The following is a 20,506-nucleotide window of genomic DNA, read 5'->3' as shown; positions in this document are numbered from 1 at the left end:
ATTTAAAGCAACAACCCAGAGGCTGAAGAGGTGATGCAAGGGAACCAATGAGCAAAATTAACCTGTTTGCTAATTAAACAGTTCATGGTTTTGAGATTTATGTGTGTATAATGTACAATGTTAACTGTTTATATTCTTATTCACTAAAATTCTAATTCATTTTTACTCAAGGTAGGCTAGCATTAGAATTTGTTCTAATGCTAACCCTCATTATTACATTAACTGATGATAATGAGAAATATCTGCTGCAGTCCTCCAGCTGAAAGAGGAAAAACCTCAAAACACCCTCATAGCTTTACCACTGCATTTCTCTTTTTACACAGATACTTTTTTCATTGATATTTGAAGAGCATTTTGGCCTGTCCTTTGAAAAAAATATCACAGCTCACTGTCCTTCAAAATCCATTAAATTACATAATCAAGAGTATTTAATGAGAGCATTAAATCAGAATATTTAATAATATAGATAATTGTTTCCCCAAGTAATTGTAATAGGCCCAGTAAGAAACAGATTCAAATTTCATTTGTGTGAAGATAACAGACCAAACTGAGGCCTTTCATACTTTAAATGGGAGTAATACCTTTATGCCTCTAGTCACATAGTTTTCCATAATCTGAAATTAAATTCCTATAACTCGTTAATTTAAAGAAAATACCAATTTTGTAAAATTCCCTCAATGTCCAGCCAGGTGTATGGATATAAAAGCACTTACTTAGACTGAAGCTGTTTTTGCAGCTGAAATGTCAGCACTAAACTGAGCAAATTAACGAGGTAGCTTTGTCCACATATAGCATTATTAACTTACAATCATATATTCAGGAAGAATTATTTGTGAGGGGCAAACATATTGATCTGCCAACTCAGGGAGTGTCATCTTAGAGAATTTTTGCATGAACATGTTGAGCTACATAACCTGTGTTTTTCAGCCAACCACTGACTGTTTACTACATCCCCATCGAAAATAGACAAATTAAAAATGGCCACACATTTCTTAGCATAGCCACATATGTTACTCAAAGGCATCAAGGTAAAGAGATTGCTTCCTTTTAGGCTAGTTGGCCAGAGCTAGCTTTTTGATTTATTATAAATATAGTAAGTGTTGTGTAGTTTGAGCATGATCAGCACTGTAGCATTAAAAGAAAAGGTTATGCTATATAGTTTGATTTTGACACTCATTTTACTGGCTCAAAGCATATTATTATATGCGGCATACCAGGGCAGAGAGTAAGTTGTATAAGGTAATATGAATTTAATTGCAGAAAGGGTCATTTTCATTCTTCATTGTCTCACAACAACGGGCCATAATCTTCAGTTTTTGAAACAGTGATGAGATGATTATGTTTCTCATCATCAGGAATCAAACAAAAAGAGTAACTGCAAACATACTGGTTGGTTAGTTGGTACTGCAGCTTATACAGTGACACATTGAAATGATTGTTGTTCATACTGGTAGCTGAATTCTTTTGCTTTATTAAGTTAATTTGGCTATTAATGATCTCATCTGAAAAATACAACACTGCCATTATCGTTACTGCCATTGCACGGAACTGGTGCTCCATAGGCTCAGATCCCCACTGGGTCTTCAGGTGCGCCTCCTGGTGGGTTTTGGAGATAATATACAGCTAATTAGTTCAAATTAGACAAATAAAGTAGGCTTGGCTAGATATGCTTCATGTAGCTCTCTCTCTCATGAAGGTCACCTCCATCATCAGAAGCTTCTGCAAAATTAAAGGAAGAAATGTTATATTGTAAAGTGTTTTATTACAATGTAATTACAAGTCAATTACATAAGAATGCTAGACCTCTTCAAAATGTTTCATTACTAACATTGATGAAAGATCTATTATACATATGTGTGTGTTTATAGTGTGTACTGATGCTCTTTTATAGATGGTTGGTGCATACAGTTACAACTTAGAATGTATTATAACAGCACAGAGACCATGTGTTTATGTAATAAAGAGGAGGCACGCTTGCACTGGACACCCTGTACCAAGCACAATTTCAAGCCATTATCTCCTTCTCATAGCCAGCACAGAAATGTAATCCTTGTTAATGTGAGAACTGTGGCCTCAGGAAAGGATTAAAAGAGTCCATTGATTCATTCAAATCAACCCCATGACACTCTGGCACGTCCGATTGGCACCTGTTTTCAAGTGATGACCCTGTCAGGCGACGGAGGCCTGTGTGTCATTGCCAGCATGGAAGCATGATCTGGGCCAGCACTACTGAAGCTGTGTGGAGTGTGTTGTTAGACCTTTCTTTAATATCCTTTGCCTTGAGTAGCCCTATCACCTCAGATGAAAGCATTGGCAAATGTCCCTGTCTTATTAGGGAATGCAGTATTAGGATTTTTTTTTTCCCACATACTTTGGAAAAGCAGAAACTGACACTGAAAAAAAGTTATGTACCAGGCACCAGTTTCATTTTAGATTTGGTTGTATGAACACAGCGCTAGTTTTTGTCAGTGAGGTAGGTACACAGTAGAATTTATTGTTGTAAATAGCTATGAACCAGTACAAACAAAGAAGAGATGGTAAAGGGTTTGGGCTTGGAGCAGGAGCTAGCAGCAAAGTTTCAATATTTTACTTGCTGCAAGTTCTTGAGATCTGGCTAAAGGGACTAGATTAGGTTAAGTCAGTGCTATTTGTGATTTATAGAGCATTCAGGAGAGTTTAAAACTTACGATATGAGTCTTAGATTGACATAGAACCTTTACAAACTTTCTAAAATCTCTGAGAAAGGGCCCACAGACCACCTGTGTTATTCCCTGTGTTATATGCTAAAATACACTGCAAAATACAGTTCTGAGGTCACATACATGAGATCATTCAGCGACTCAAAAAGTGATTGACCAGGACGAGGTTTGCCTGTACATTTTATTTCAGTTTCAACTTTGATCAGAACATAATAGCCAGGCTGTCTGATCGATGCAAACCATGTATTTGCAGTTTTTACTGCAGGTCAAAACTTCTGGAGACAGTAAATTAATATGTTTTGAACTAAATCTTTATCATTTTGTTTTGTAACATTGTATCACAGAAACAAAAATTACACTTAAGCTGATGCAACCACTGAATTGTAAAATAGACAAAAATTAGTGCTGTAAATTCAGTGCAGGTGGATCCAAATTATATCAGATGGGATAAACTGTGCAGGCTTGTGACAGTTTAAAGTATGAAGGGTGTGTTTTTAGGCATTACTTTAAATATGCTCTTACTTGATGAAGTAGCCTTATGACCTCAGATAAAAGCACTTATGAATGTCCCTTTCGCAGTGGAAAAGTGGGACAGGGACATTTTTTCCTGGTAGGGACATGACAATGAGGCTAGGTCAAGGGACTGTCCCATACTTTACCTTAGTTCTTGATGAAGCAATGTCTTCTCATGAAAAGTCCTAATATTGTCTTGTTCTGCAAAAATTCATGTTTCTGAATAATCAGTGCTATTTATTGTAACACATTATTTTTATGTTTTGATATGAAAGGATAATTCACTTTATCTATTTATTTTGAAAGCTATTATTGTGAGCACACAATTAATCTACAGGCATACACTTCAGGCTTCGGCTGCATTTCCTAACTGCTCCATGGAAGACCTTTTCCCACTATGAAGAATAAGATGTGATCTCACTAACATGCTTAAGCTTGCTGGAGCTTAGGAGCAAAAACTCCATCCAACAATCTTCTCTAGAGATCTGGAGATCTGTACCCTCCCCCACAGATTTAACAAAGATTAAACAATGTTGGGTTTTTTTTGGGTTTTTTTAATCCACAGGTCCAGTGTGCCTCTATGTGAAACCCACTGTTTTTTCTTTGCTAGCACCAGTTTTCACAGCTCCTGTCTGGCTGTTTCAACTGACTCCCCCTCTTCCCTTTGCTCTAACGCGTACACTCGCACCCCTCCCTCATAAATCCCTCTACCAGGCAAAGCGGTACATCTGTCCCCTTCTTCTGCTGGAAACACTTCAAAAACTACAGACATAAAGTCTGCATTTGCAGTAGCACAGCGTTCTACTTTTCGCTGATAGTGAGACAATTTATACAATGCAAACTGTTTTGGATTAAGTGGAAAGCTCATGAAGACTAAAGCTATCTTACTTGGATGTAGGTGACTACTGTCCAAGCTATATAAGCATTGCGCTTGTACAGCTGTGCCGTTTGTTCATTGGAAAAACAAAAAATGACCTAGTAGTTTAAACAGCCTGGTAGCTGACATGATTTCTAGTGCATATGGTTGGTGGAGAATGCTCAGTAGGTTTTTTTACACAAGACTACAGTTTGGGGCTATAAAAGTTTATTCTTGTATGTTTTCTTGCTGCTGTATTCATGGGAATCTAACAGAAGCTTGCCCATTGCTAGTTCTTGTACAGTCAGGCTGACGCAACAAGTAGGGCAGTGGTCAAGGTACTTGACTACCAATTAGAAGGGTGCTAGTTCAAGTTCCCACTGTTGGGTCACTGAGCAAGGCCCTTAACCTATAACTGTTTGAACTTTGTTCAGTCAAAATTGTTTCTTACTTTTTAAAAGCAAATCCTTTCAAAACTATCACATTTCTCAGGAAGGACACCTAGACCACCTGTACTAATTTGGTCCCTGTCATGTTATTCACAAATTATTCCATTGCAGACAATTTTGATTAATCAGGTCTACCATTTGCTGGAGCTCTGTGAGAAGCCTTTGCACAAATCCAGACACATCCAGAAGCATTGTTTATACCCAACAATGTTAACACAAAAATATTTTCAGAATTCATTTAGTGTCTCCAGCTGTGATTGAACAGGGATAGCCACACATGTGCATTTTGTTTCAGTTTAAAATGTAATCATAACACAAAACAACCAAGTTGGTTTTGGTGCATCAAACCTATGCAAGTTCCACATTCTAAATTCTTATTGCAGGTCAGAACTTGGTGTTGTACATATGAAATAAGCTAGATCATCATTGTCATTTTATGCTATAGAAAAAAAAAAAAAAAAGTTATGCCACTGTGGAACTGTAAAACTAAAGTCAGTGTGTACATGTAAATGCACTTCTGTTATTCCACTGAAGTGGGTTAAATATATGCCCAGTACATTATAAAGAGCTTTATAACAATATTATAAAATAGCTATTTCTATATCCTCACATTTTGCTACTTTTTAACCTTTCAAATAAAGTCTATTTAAATAAAAAAAATCCATGCAATACAAGCAAAGATAGAGATGGCTGTTATTGCTGTTTATAAGGGCAACAAAAATAATGAATCTGCACTTTCTTTCCTCTATATATTCACTTTAAATCAGCTTCATTTATTAAAATGTTCAAATGTGATCTCTCTCAGTCCATCCCCGCTCATAAGAATTTCATCAAACATATTATGATGGCCACAGTTCATAAAGGAAATGTGTATATTTTTGTACCTTTACTTATCCCTCAGCATAGCTTGACCATTAATTGTGGAACTGAAATGAAATGGCAAGGAATGAATGCTTCTCATCCATTTGCCTTTCCTGCTCAGTCAATACAGTTCATTAATTATCATGCCATCACTTTCCTTAAGTTCTTGCACTGGTTTCATAAAAATTGCTTTTAAGCTGGCACTTTTCCTAAGGCTTATAAAAAACCTGCTTGCGCAGGTTGGCTTTGTATGATAAGAGGCTACATTTCAGCACATTTGTAGTTTTGATGGGGAGCTCTACCCAGGAAGCTAAAGCTGTGTTCTTACATATAATAACATCTTACAGTCAAAGCTGAGGGCCTACCACAGGAAAGATCCATTTGACAGACATTAAGGGCAGCTGCCATCTTGCATGTGCAGCCTTATAGCTAATGCAACATGAAAAGGCCAGAGGAGAGGTGGCAGAGTACTAAAACTAAGCGTTTCTCTACATCAGAACAGACTGCGGCACAGAAGCGTGGTCCCTTTCATTACGGTGCCCACGCTATCTGGTGAAACTAGAATCTCCTCTTGAGCTCTCTGTGTGAAAATCCTCCATCTTTCCCTCACAGTGTTGGAAGCATCCCTCCACACGCAAGCTCAGTGGCGAATGTATTTTTCCTTTTTATGCACACAACCAGAATGCAGAGAAAAGTATGTGGGGTAGTGAGAGAGAGAGAAATGAGATGCATTCTGCTCGTTGCAAGGCATTGGTCAGGTATGGGCAGATAATTGCCAGGCTCGTGCAGCAGAGACAGATGATTACGAGGTTTATTGTCTCTACCAGGCACAATCAACCTTACCTCATGTCCCTGATTCAGCACTCACCGCACTACTTGATTTATGGGTCCTCCTCCCCCTTCTCTTCCCCTAACGCTCTCCCCGTCTCCCTGTTTCTCATTGTCACTCTATCTGCAATCTCTCTCTCATACAGTTCCTCTCTCTCACCCACCTCTCTATCTCCCTCTTGCACATGCAGTCTCTTTCCAGCGCCAACTCATTTCTGTCTCTCGTCTCCCGTTCTTTCTCACTCACTCTCGCCTTCCCCCTGCTGCAGTTGGCCAAGAGTAACTCTGCAGCACACCCACAGCTAAAGACAAAAACAAAGAGAGAGAGAGAGAGAGAGAGAGAGAGAGAGAGAGAGAGAGAGAGAGAGAGAGAGAGAGAGAGAGAGAGAGAAAGCAATGACTATGAAAGGAAGGAAAGCATTCCAGTCAACCTGTCCTAATCAATTTGAAGCCTTTTGCTTTCAGTAGACATTTATGACTGGCGATTTCAAGGAGGTATTACAAGTGATAGTCTGCAGGGGGAGATTCAGAAACCGCTACACATTTAGGTGCATGATAGTAATTTATGATCGAAAGAGAGATCCAGGTTATATCGACAGGGAGTGTACTCTTTGTGATAAGATGTGGGGTGATGTCAAATGAAGTCTCCCATTGGCTTCTCCACTCGAGTCAATGCTTTAAATATGATACCGCCATGAGCCAACATTATGCAAATACACCATGGCCAGTGTTCCCGAGCTCTGAAAAGGCAGATCGATCAACAGACGAAAGCAGTGTATGGTTCCATGGACAGTAGCAGATCACGTTGTGGTTGCCCCAGCTGTGAAATTCCCAGCATTTCCCAGCCGGCCCCTCTTCAGTTGTGTTTAGCGCTCCGTGTTTTTCGCGCCACATGTATATTTGCCGCAGGACCTTGCTCTGTGGCTGCACCGCGTGAGTGTGTTGAAGAGCCCACGACAGCATTCTCTCGCCGCAGCGCAGTCCTCATACTGCACACGCGCAGCCTAGCGCTCGCCGGACGTGAAAACAAATGTAACCTTTTCTATTTGGGGAAAAGAATATTTCATTGGCCCATTTAAAATTGAGCATTTAGGCTGATTAGCAGTTAAACAAATGAACGACATGTATAGGCATGGAGGCAGTGAGACAGAAAATTACCTTCGTAACGTGATTGTTGTTTGCTTGTGGATCTGAACATCTGAATTTCGAATCTTGCCAGGCTAAAATAATGACTAACAGACATTGCATACCCGCTCGCCTTTCCCGAAACCCTTGGTGCTATGATCTAAGACAACAGGTCGTGATGTGGCGCGGTAGAGCTACTTTTCAAACACGTGGGGTGTCTGCCAAAACTCTGCAGTCTCCTCCCGTTATCGACTAAAAGCTTTTTATTAAAGTGAATAAAACAGCAAAGCCAATTTCTGCCCCTGTGAAAGCTTTTCCTTCCAATGTAAAGTACAATTAAAACCCATATTTCACAGAAAGAAAATAGCTTTTTCACATGTAGAAAGCACATTTTATGCTGGTTTGAGACAAATATGAACACTTTACTGCTGCAAATAGACTACAGCTAGTGCACCACAGGGACATTTTATATGTTTATGTATTTTCATAATGTTTTATTCTTCCCATTCTTCCTCATGTTGTTGTTGTTGTTGTTGTTGTTGTTGTTGTTGTTGTTCTTCTTCTTCTTCTTCTTCTTCTTCTTCTTCTTCTTCTTCTAATAATTATCATTATTCCATTAACATTTTTAGAGACATCTTGTCCACACGTTAGTCTACTAAAGTTTATGTTTTTTTCATAGCAACCGATCTAAGGCAGCTTTGTTAACTCCCTTTATCAGCTTTATAAAGCCAACAGAAAGTTTGTTTACTACCATCCTTTTCTAGTTTTGATATATCCTTTTTTTTCACAGCATGATATTCACCTTTGAGCCTCTCCATTGGAGCTTCCTGGCAGCACCCTTCTACCCCCATCACCCCCACTCCTCCCCAGCTCCACATGGCCTAACAGATGTAACAGTTTATAATAAGCTTCAGTGCATAGTAACTACATACAAATTGGCCTCTTTGGATGTCCTTTGGGCGTCCTGGCCACCCACAAACATCTCTGACAAGGTGAAGCCGACGATAGGACCTGCTGGTGAGCTTGGCTCACTACATCATCATTACACTACATCATGCAAACTCAAACGGAGGGTTCTAATCTTCCCTCATTTTTGGGAAAACAGTGCTATAGGCTTAGGCTGCTAATCTGCCCTCCAAAGCATCAGAATCAGAATCAGAATCACTTTATTCTTCCAAGTATGTGTATACACATACACGGAATTTGTCTTGGTGAATGCACACATGTATGATGTAACCTACTATAACCAACTGGACAGCACATATACTACAACAGTATTTAATTATAACAGAAAAAAATGAAAATTTTAAATAAAGCAGAATATAGAATAAGGAATAAGTAAATAATAAAAATAAAACTTAGAATTACAAAAATTAAGGATATCTGTACATGTGAGATATGTATGTTAACATATCTCATCATAGGTATGCATCACAGGTACTCTGGTCTTAGAATTGTCTGTTGTATGGTTTGAAGTCTGCTCAGGATTGATTGCTGGAGAACTAGTGTAGGTCTTGATGCTGATTCATAATATAACCCCTATGCCATGATTTTTTTTATCTGGTGACAAAGGCATGTCATAGCAAAGGACTGAGAAATGTTAGGAAAATGTCACTCCCCAGTAACACACTGAAAGGTTTGCACTCCTGCAAGCTTAAGTATTGCTGACAAGTTAAGAGATTCAATCAGAAACCATGCCACCACCACTACCATCATATGAACTGCATAAAAGTCATATTACAGGTCCCCAATGAATGCAAGCCATTAGATGCAGCTTCACATACTATATAGTGCAGCCAGTGAGAGAGCCCAGTGTGAAATGTTTGCACATGACCCTAATGTTGCAGATGTTGCAGATGACCCTAAATGTGTCTAATGTCAAGGCTCTGTGGCCTGCCCTCCCATTTGCTGATGGATTTAAAAGAGATGCTTTAATGAAAAGGTCACTGGCATTGCATTAAGTGCCAATAACTCACAATAATGGATTTGTTTAGTAGCCAGTCTTTTACCAAGGGGGTGCAACTGAAGCCTGGTACAATTGGCAAGGCCATTTTGACATGTTTGGCCCAGTTGCCCATGAACGAGACAATTAGGAGCCCAGACAAGCACAGACTATTCACATGCCTAAAAGTATGGAGAAAGAAAAATAAGCTCTTTCAGTTTTTTACTGTTTATTTGTTTGTTTTTACTGTTTGTTTATTTGTTTTTGCTTGTTTTGTTTTTTATTATAAGATAAAGTTCATTTGTTTTATGAGTGGTGTAGCCTCCTTTTTATGAACCCATAGTTGTGTACTTTGTTAGTAAATTGTGCAGCATAGACAGTTTTAATTGTTTTATCATGGCTGTCAATATCTGATACATCCTTTCTCTAAAAGCTTTAATGAAGAACCATGCAGATGTTGACATGAAAATTTATAGATTCACAGGCTGAATCATCTTTTTATTTAACAATTATAAAATGAGGTAATTCTTTTACTTGTTTTTTGTTAAGGTCTATTGTGAGAATTGTCAGGGAATTTCTTCTGGGGAAAGGGAGAGAGTATGAAGCCCAGCAAGGATAGGTCAGACATTGTCCTGGAATACTTCAGCCCAGAGCTAAATGATTATGCTTGACTCACATGGGAGTTTTGGCTGATTTGTGTGGAAAAGACAGGGAGATGCCATTGATGTTATAGCTCTAAAACCTAGCCCTGAAACCGAAAGGTGTGTTTGAATAACATTCAAGCAGTTTCATTGATCTTTAAACATGGTGCAAATGCAAGTTACTTAGGACCTTGCAGCATTGCAAGTCATTTTAAATCCAGGTTTGAAATTTTTAACTGTAAGTCATTTGAACCAACAAATACTATGCCTTAATGTCTCATATGTTTATGTATTAATTTTCAGTCCAAGACAATAATGAGTGTATTATAGTTTAATCAGCTCCATTGCAAAGCGCTTTGTGTGCTGTTGTGGGGTTAAAATGTCCCCAAGATAACAGGAAAACAATTTTCTCTTGTGGTGACATTTAGCTGGTACAACAATGAGAAAAATCAATAAAGCTTTAATTTGAGAGACTACACAAGTCAACATACTTTTGATTGTTGAGGTTGATATTGGGGTCATTTTAGGTAGAGGTATAGCATTATTACAGTAATAGATGTTTGAAAAACACTTCTGAAGATAGCAAGAGAAAAGTGCAGTGTGTGTGTGTCTACATCCCTGAGTGTATGTGTGTCTGTGTGTCTGCGTGTGTGTGTGTTTGCACATGGGCATGTACGTATATGTGTGCATGAGTGTGTTTGTAAATTCTAGAGTGGTTAATGCTCCATTTCACTGGCCTCCTGCACCAGTTCCTCCTGGCTAACCACTCCTCTCCGCTGAGACTCCACTTTGCCTCTGAGTCCCCCAATAAAACCCAGCTATAAATATTGCCCTCATTCACCCAGGCTATGATTATGCATGGGGAAACTGCAGCCAAATGCATCTAGTCTCTGATTTATTCATAATTCCTTAAGTATGCCTTGTCCAAAATGAATTTCAAACAGCATCCCAACCCTGTCTGTGCCTAAACATGCTTTCCCAGCTGAAGTGCACGACTGCCTCGCATGCACATAAAGATGGACCGTCAGTAGTCGGCTCAGATCTTTTACACAATTGCCTCCAGTGCTTTAGTGCCATTCCAGTTTCATGAGAGCTAAAATATGCATGAAGTAGAAAAAATCTACTTTGACAGTATGACAGCAAAGGACACACAATGAATGACAGACTAAATACATAGAGGGACTTATCCAAAGTGGTAGATATTACTTATTTAAAGTAGTAAATATCGCTACACATCCAGCAAAGTGTGTTAACTGATCAGCTAGTAGTTAGCCAGTTCTGCATCTGTTTGAGGCATTCGGTTTCAAATCCCCTTTGGGATACGGTTTTCCTCTCTATGTCTGCAGAGGTGTCAGAAATGCACTAGGAGCTGTTCTGAAGTAAATGCATGTGTCTTTTGTCAAAAGCACAGTGAGATCCATCTACCAGTAACCACACAATAAAATAAAGGATGGCCTCCTAGCCTCTCTTGCTAACTGAACCTGGGAAAAGGCCATTTGCCCACCTACTCACTACTGGCTCTGGCAACCATGAAATTGTAGCTGAGAGCTCTCTCTTTTTTCCCTTCAAAACGTTATACAAGATAAAATGATCTGCCCTTTTGCTTCGAATAGCTAGCTAAGAGGTCCTTTTGCTCTGATTCTGCAGTACATGATGAATTTCTTAGGCAATTCACTCAAAATGAAAAACAAATAGGAACTGGTATTTAACTTACATGAGGCAAAAACACCTATATTTGTAGTCGTGTGCACAAATAGATGTTAAGAATGACATTAGAAACATTTCCACTATACAAATACATCTAATACTTCTTATTAGTGTGATCAGACATGTGATTAACATTAGTGAGCTTAACCAGTAGAATAAAAAAATGTCGTGTGCAAATAATATATTAGCATTTGACATTTTGCACATAATAGGCATGTGTAAACAAAGTGATCTCACAGGCCATGCACATCTCATAGATCCCTTTAACCCATTGATGTCACAGTCAAATGTCAATTTTCAATTCTAAGGAATACAACAGAATGATTAGAAATGACAGTAGATCAGTGGGGAATTTGCCTAGCAAGCTTCTAAAGCAGGTTGCAATAAGGACAGTGTTTGATTTTATCTCTAAGATTCTAAATAGACCCCATTTATAAAATATATTTTATGTTGTGTATAAAACTTAATGAATGGCTACACTATTAATTACTATATATGTAATTAATTATGTTATCACATTTCCTTTATTTTTCTTATTGTTTATAATTTTTAAGTTGATTCATAAGAATCCAATGTCACTTCTTGGCATGTTATGAAACACCTTGCACTACAGGCCCTCAGCATTTTATGCACTTAGTCCCTCAGCATTTTATGCACTTAGTCCCTTACTGTAGTAGAACTAGTCTAATCACTAACTAGTCTAAACTAGTGATAGTCTAATCACTAACTAGTCAAATCACTAACTAGTCTAACCACTAATCACACTTCAAAAGGACATGAAAATGTGTTTATTTATAGTATATAAGTTACCAACACTCTTTAGCAATTGAGATGAATGCATATTGCCTTCAAAAATGATTACCCTCAAATCTCAATGCACTGAGCCCTGATTTATTTTTAAGATTTGTTGAAATCAGATTGGTTTTGCATACCTTATGCTGGATAAACTGATTAAACTGTACTTCAAATTCCATTCCACCTATGAGTTTTATTTCTGAATCTGAGACCTTGTTGCCAAGGTTTTAGAACATGAACATTAAAGTAGATTACATGTTCAGGGGTGGATTAAATATTCACTCAGCTTTTTTCTCCTGGTGAGAAAAATACACATATATTTTTTCCACCTCGGTTTATGACTCACTTGGCTGATGTAACGGATAATTGCACGGTGTCCACATTGTGCGGGCTGTGTGTTTTTTGCGGAGGTGTGCTGAATGTCGGTGTGTTTGCGTGCGCGTAGCCATGGGCTGCAGCAGTCCGTGGGCTGTAGAAATGAAAGGCAGTGCTGAGAGGCCCTCCACACCAGCGGACGTGTGCTCTTTTAAAGACACACCACTCTATTTCCTCCAGCCTTGTGCTGCCGCCGTCGGCCGATTACAGCCACACTTGGCTCGAAATAATTTTAATTAGAGGGAAAATGCCACATCAAAGGCTCAGCCCACTGCTTCTCTCCCACCGCCCTTTCAACAAATCGGCAAATGCTCTCAGCAAAGTTCCAGCGTAATGCATTCCTTTACAGCACACACACCCCTTTTCCTTGAAACAACACATGCTGTCTGAGGCAGAGGAAGCAGGAGGTTGGATGGAGAGCCTGAATTAGTGACTCAGATATCTTTAATCCTTGACTCTCCCCACCAACCTCACCACGTGGCTTTGTGAGCTTTGGCACGTTAAGCTTCTAGACGCACAGCATCAGGGACATGCTCAGCTCCTCCGAGTACAAGCTGCGCAGAGGCAAACACTCATCAAACATTAAGTAGGTATTTATTTTGCCTCTGTCAGAAGACAATGAATATAAAGTATCCAAGAAAAAGCTCACTAACAGCATGGAGAGGAACTTATTCTAGGAAGCAAGTGCTATGTAGGGAATGAAAGCTAACGCATTGGTGAGCAGGCCAAAAGGCGATGTTGACATATTTTTTCCATTCCCTGTTTCAGCTTGTTTATGAGTTGCGGCACTGTATGGCAACGTTGTTTCAGTGCGTATGGTCAGAAATTAACTGTGTCCTTATCTGGATTGGTCAAGTCGAATAGGATCTGAGGAATTTTTTGAGAACTTTGCATTTCATGGCAACACAGTAACCTGACAAAGTTCTGTGCCATAATCTTCCTTATCTCAGTGGATTCTGTTCTGTTCATTTTCAGTGGCAATTCAGCACCACGGACAGAGTCTGATAGGCTGTTGATTTATTCCAGTAGCTTCTTCAGTCCTACAGCAAGTGGAAAGGGAAAGGGTAATTACAGGGGGCCTAGTCCCATCTTCCTGTCTCTGCTCTGATGTGTTGGGAAATGCAATTTTTTTTTTCTCAAGCCTTAAACAACTTTTCAGTATTTTACATCTAGCTATGGCACTGTATACACTGCAAGCATACATAATACATTTGGTAAACAGACAGTTAAAGACACTTAACAGAACATACTTTCCTACTACAATTTGCCCATAATCTCTACTACATCAAGTCATTTCAGACATAGCTTTCTCGAAGCTGGGAATTATTCCACCTCCATATTCTTTTGCATATTTAGCCAAAAGAAAAAAGAATAGAGAGGTAGGGGAGTCACAGTGCTCTCAGCGCTTTAACCCTGTCTCAGAGTGGATGCTAAGCAACCAAATGGCAGTACTGCTTTGGAGGTGACACAGTCTTCACAGCTCAGAATGAAGAGTGCTCATGGGGCACTGAAGGGGGATATTGGGGGTCGAACAATTTACCCCCCCTGACTGGGTGTTTAAATTCAGCCAGGATCACAGAGGCAGGAGCAGGGCAGAGCAGGGCATGGGAAGGCCCAAGACAGGCCTATACCAACCCCAGTCTGTTAACGAACCACCAGAAAGAAGCATAAGAGGAAGGGAAGGAGATTAGACACAAGTAAATTCACTTATGGCTGAGGTGCCACGGGTGAGGCTTCAGACTTCATCCTGTTAGGATTCAGTCGAGAGCTGTGAGGCTGGAGCTCTTACTTACTTGTGTGGTTCCAGCAGCCTGCAGTACTTGGGAACAGACTGTGGGAAGGCAGTGTTACTTTATAATCTGAGACCCGCATTAGGCATAGGCAGGGCATTTTCTGGGTTAAGAAAGGGATACTGGAATATTATTTTTTTCATATCACAACATTTGGGATGTACTAATTTTGAATTTGCAGGAGCACAAATTAAGATATAATTTGCATTCTTTTTTTGCTTGTAAATTAAGATACAGAGATGTTATGGTGATGTATGCATAAACTTTACACAAAATTAAGATATATAACCTTACATCCTTCACCCTGCTGTGACAAAAGTATGTTTAGTTTTAGCTAATATAAATTACATTAAATGCCCCATCTCTTGTAATACCATATTCTTGGGTATAAGTTTATACTGGATAATGAAGATTTAGATTTTTGTAAGTAACTGCATAACACTAACTGAAGTTTAAAGAAAAGGTTTACCTCAACACATACATTTTACAGTGATAAATATGTGGGATCTTTATTATTTGTTAACTAATATTCTGCAATAACAGGAAACAAAGGCTCATCATATACAGTTGTTTAGAAATATTTTGTCTCATTGCTCTATGAAACTGTTTACTTTATGTTTAATCTTTTTTGTTGTAGTGGTTGTGGTTTGATTATTTGTGTTGATGGGGGGGGGGGGGGTCTTGTTGGAATAGCCTTTTTCAGATAATACCACAACTCTAGTGGCATTGAGGTCATTACTCTGACTTGGCTTCCAAATGTGGATGTGGATTTTCGACTGAGTGAGCCATTCTATTATCAGTTAAATACTGTGATTTACGTTCATATTCACTGATCAAACTCTCCTGTTGACCTGGAGCTTTGCAGACTCATTCTAGCTCATAGTTCACAAACAGACATTATTATGTGTTTTAAAAAGCAAGTGATGTTTGCAGGTGTCACACTATGTTTCATGTTTGCACTTGTCATATTTAATGGTAGTTCATTACTTTGTTTGCTTAAGATGTTTTTTTTTTAAGTAATGACAGCAAGGTTAAAATATATGTGCTGTTTGTTAATTATTACTTTATTGATTATTGTGACTTGTTGAAGATCCAAATAATTCTAAAGGTCTGACAAACTTTTTTTGGAATGATTGTAGAAAAGCATGCAACTTCCACCGGTGCTGGAGAGTGGGAAGTGAGCATTATCACAGAGGCAGGGAGCCAAGCATGGTGCACAGTGGCACACTCCAGCCTATATTAACGGCATCATGCCTGGGAAAGCTTAGGCTGGACTGTCACAAGTAATATAAACAGCAAACAAATGAACAGGCAGCCAGCATTCCTGATTTGAATGCTCTCCCAGTCACTAACAGCAGTTGGAGGAGGGACCACAGCAGCTTGGGGATGGACAGTAGTAGCTGGGGGAAGGATTGCAGCAGCTGGAGGAGGGACCTCAGCTTGTTCAGTGTCTGCCTCTCCAGGCTGCCAAGACTGCATCTGACTGACCAGGGGTGTCAAAGTTGGCCATGCAATTTCTAGATAACTCTAAAAGTTGAGTTAAGAAATTGGGTTGGGGGTGGAGGGGTTTAACGAGGTTGGTGCAGATGGATTAGGGAATGCCACCTGCTATGCCAGTGCGCCACACTCATGCTCACTCAAATTATATTTGTGAGGTTTTTGGCATTTTAAAAAGTGGCCCACACAAAGCAGGGTAATCACAAAGGTGGTGTGGTGCCACATGGTTTCACCCTCTGCCCAGAATTTATAGATCTTGATAAGGAAATCTTGTCAGTCTCAGCAGAATTTATGCAGCTGAACACATTATGCTGACCACAGAGCCACATGCTTCAGGATCACTTCACTGGAGTAGTGACACAGTTTTGCCAGGTTAACAATAAAAATGATAAGCCAGTGGCAGAAAATTTGCCTACATTGCTGGGAAAGCCATGAAGATGGGGGGCTCCAATCAATGCTTTTAGATGGCCATGGGTCCAAGCGTCAAGTGCTCATCTTGTGTAACTCCCATTGCAAAAGACAGGGACTTATTTGGCAATGCTCTGCATTGAAACTTATACAAAGTCAGAGCATTCAATCATTTCAACTCAAAGCTTCCAAGTAAAATAAAATTGCTTATGTGATTAATTTGTACACAACAAAACAAGGTTTTGATTTTGGGGAATAAACTTTTGTGCTGACTTTGGAGAAAAGAGCACAGTGTTGTTCCAGTTCAGGCATGAATATTTACCTCAAGCCAGATTTCATCTCTTAATTTCCATACAAATGTGAAATCAGAGAGGCATGGAATCTTTTTAAGAATCTTAAATGAATTCTGTTGTTCCAATTCGGATCAGCCTTGTAGCACTGCACTGAGATAGTGCTGGTATTAATCATCTGTTTCAAAATGAAAGGACTGATTTGATACTAATCACAAGAGTGTGGGCTGTGCCATAAACCACAAACACAAGGCAGTTTTTTCATATACAGCATAGACCCAGCCAAGACAAGATAAAGAGCTGAAAGTACTTTAAGATGAGCCTGGAGTACTGCCTCTCTTTCAAGAGTAGAGGTAAGCATTGCCTCATAACCCCCAAAGACATACAAATGTCGCCTTGCTTACTTTAAAGGAACATCCGAGCATGTCAGCGTCTCTGTCCAGTTTGCTTTGAAACACGAATTCCTAGTGCCATTAAAGAATCACACATCTAGTTGTAATAGTAGCATGTCTAGTCTTTAATAGTAACATATCTATTCATTTTAGGGTTGTATTATATTTAAAGGAGGATGAGCTGTTGATTGTGGACATATACAGTATCCATCTTGTATCCATCTCAAAGTAATAATAATGATAATAAAACACAGGAATTTATTAAACTACGCACAAGATGTTTTCATACTGCAACAAATCGACAGTCACAGGGCACTGATCTAAGTTCACGTGTCTGCAATCTTTCCAAACACTCAATCACTCTGATTAACCTCTATTTTAAAGCCTTTTTTACATTAGATTTTAAAGTCTCTATTTGTACTTTATTTAAATATAATTGAATTAGTGTCAGGGTGTCAATTTCTGACATAGCATGTACTATCTTAATATTTGATATATAACAATTCCTCATTTATTGATTCAATACTTTCACAGAATTGATTCAAATAGCAAAGTGGCACATAACTTTTTAAATAATAATGTTTTTCTCAACTGTATAGTACTGTTCAGTGAAGTCATGCAAAGCCAAAAAAAAACATTTTAATAAAAAAATAATTACATACTAAAGAAAGAATGCTCAGAACATGTTCTTAGCAGACAATATAAAAATTTTTGTTTTTGGAAACTTATAAAATCTGCTTATTAAGTTGCATTAAAACAGTATCATATGTGTATTATTGTCTTATGATTCATTAGACTGAGAAGGTATTAACACATAACCATAATGCCTTTTTGCTTTAATAATTACTTGATTCTTTTACTTTGACCTCATGAATTAGGGGAAATTAACTGTGCCTACAGTGTAGGTGAAAAGAAAATCTGAATTATTGTCATTTCCATCTATTATGAATTTTTGTGACATGCACTCTTCCTTTTGAGCACTGGATAGTGTCCAATGATCATGCTTCACAAAATGAGAAATGATCATTAGAGCTATCTATGTCAGAACTTTTCAACTCCGCTTCTGGATTTCCACTGTCCTGCACATCTTCCACTGCTTTAGTGCACCTGAGCCAACTCATGGAGGGCTTGATAAGATGATGAGCTAGCTCAGGTGTGTTAGAGTGGGGAAAATGAGAATCTGTAGAGCTCCAGTGAAGATCAATGTCCCTGATTCCTAAGACCTTGAGCTCTGTCAGGACCATATGCACATACATAAAGCTCATGTGTTATCCAGCATGAGCAGATACAATTTGTGAACGAGAGTGCCACACTTGTGGACTCCTTTTCCCATTTTGCTTTCCCCACTTCCAGGTGGACCCAGAATGCTTAGTGTACCATTTATTTTGTCATCCCTTCCTGTCCACCCTCGTGGACAGTTGGCGTGCGGGTTGTCCATTGCAAACACTAGTCGAGGTCTTTTTTTAAATCAGGTAGGGCAAAGGCTGAGAGGATCTGGGCAAAAGACCTGAATGAAGTAGGGCCGAAACGGAGTGGGTGCATTCGGCAGGAAGTACTTGCCAATGAAACACTTTGCTTTGTGCAGCATGTGCCTGCCTATGCGTGCATTCCTAGTGATAAGGCCGCTGAACAATAAGATATGTGCTTTCTGGCCAGATGCCATTCAGGCCATGTGTATTCCATTTGCATAATCCTCTACCATTCGATGCTGACCATGCAGTAATATTAATCATGATTCCAAATCAGTGTTTCCCCACCCTCTTCTGTGTTTGAGAAGTGAGGTCAGTAAAGTCTGCCATTGGAGATTTTTATGACCTTCTCCTGTAATTGTGTCAGATAGTCAGGCTTGGCTGTATGCTATTAGAAAAAAAAGTTATGTAGCATAAATACAATTTTATTGTCCCTTTCTTCATGAAATAGCATTTTCATTAACCACTGCTCATGTTGTTTCTTTCTGTCCCTCAGCCAGCATACTGGAAAAGAGTAAAACCTTTTTTTTGTGCCAATTCGTCTACATACCTATATTGTAGGTATATAGACTGTGGTTAAACTTTTATTTTCATCATCTGATTTATGCATGAAATAGTATTATTGTAATATAATAATTTTTCCCCAAGAAGAAAGGAGAATGACCTTTGTCTTTGCCTAGGTCTGAGTTGATCCAACATCCCTGGTAGAGGCGACAGCATTCTAATGAAATTGGTTTTAGTATTGGTTTTGGCCTTGTGCTAGCCAGATTTGACATGGGCTTCCTCATTTCACTCCAGAACATGTGGCAGCCTTTCAAATAATTACACTTGCACTCGGCATCCATATTGATATGTCACCACTGAAGGGCAACCTCACCTGTTCCCGTCTGGATGGAAATTGTTGCTTCACTCTGCGATATTTCTTATTTCCACAAATATAACTTTTTATATCACTGTAAATGTATGAAGAGTACATAAGCAAATGTCAACATTATATTTTACATGGTTTCCATTTATGCCATGAAGGATACAGGGGCAAATGTTTTTATCCACTGTACCACCTACATCTCTTAAATACTAATGCAAAAAAAATGCTGTTTCCTTTGGAAGGATTCTCCATACTCCAGGCCATAATGGAGGCAGCAGTGGCAAACAACTGGCAGGTGACGGCTCGGTCAGTGGGGAGTGTAACGGACCCTCAGGAGTACAAGCGCATCATCGAAGAAATGGACAGAAGGCAGGAGAAGCGCTACCTCATTGACTGTGAAGTGGAAAGGATCAAAGTCATATTAGAGCAGGTAAAAATCTGTTTCTCCTTCTCTTCCTCTTTCTGCTGGACAGGTGGGTTAACAGGGCCAGTCTCTCACTCCCTGCTGCTGTAGGAAAAGGCCTTTCCACGATCCTTGCTGCTGAAGATGGCCTGCAAATGTTATTTGTTCCCCCAGAGTGTGAAGCCACAAGGTCCACTTCCCCTGTATTGGAAATGAGAGGTGTGGAGATTGGCTCATCAAAAACACAATTAAGTTGAACAGATCTGGGGATATTTAACTGTAATTCCCCTTTAACCTGGGTCCTAAGGCCAAAGTAGATATTTTTTGACATCTGTCTATAAGAGCCAATCGGCTCCTGAATTTAATCAACCTCATTAGTATTCATTTATATCCATTAGGTCCTTCTATCACACAATACCCGTCACTGAGTTTTACTTTTAATTGTTTTTGTGAACCTTGTATGAACCATAATATTTAATGAAACATCGAATGGCTTTTAGTAGCTACTCATTTACTATGGGTAATATGAATCTTTGAGTCTTGTGGTGCAAATTTGCATATTTCATCATTCTTGGCTAAATGGCACTTGGTGATGGTG

At 39.1% G+C, this 20,506-nt stretch overlaps 1 protein-coding gene across 7 annotated transcripts in view; it reads left to right on the top strand.

Annotated features, from left to right (window-relative positions):
* gria3b (glutamate receptor, ionotropic, AMPA 3b) overlaps positions 1-20,506 on the top strand; it is an 82,535-nt gene that overhangs the window by 23,598 nt on the left and 38,431 nt on the right. For all 7 annotated transcript variants that reach the window (XM_027008631.2, XM_027008629.2, XM_027008627.2 and 4 more), the window contains exon 4: positions 19,748-19,935. In XM_027008631.2, the coding sequence (XP_026864432.2) occupies positions 19,748-19,935 (188 nt within the window). The remainder of the gene's footprint in view (positions 1-19,747; positions 19,936-20,506) is intronic.

The sequence above is a fragment of the Electrophorus electricus genome, chromosome 12, assembly GCF_013358815.1.
Source record: "Electrophorus electricus isolate fEleEle1 chromosome 12, fEleEle1.pri, whole genome shotgun sequence".
Lineage (NCBI taxonomy): Eukaryota > Metazoa > Chordata > Actinopteri > Gymnotiformes > Gymnotidae > Electrophorus > Electrophorus electricus.
The sequence above is the reverse complement of the archived record's forward strand: the minus strand, read 5'-3'. Positions and strand labels throughout refer to the sequence as shown.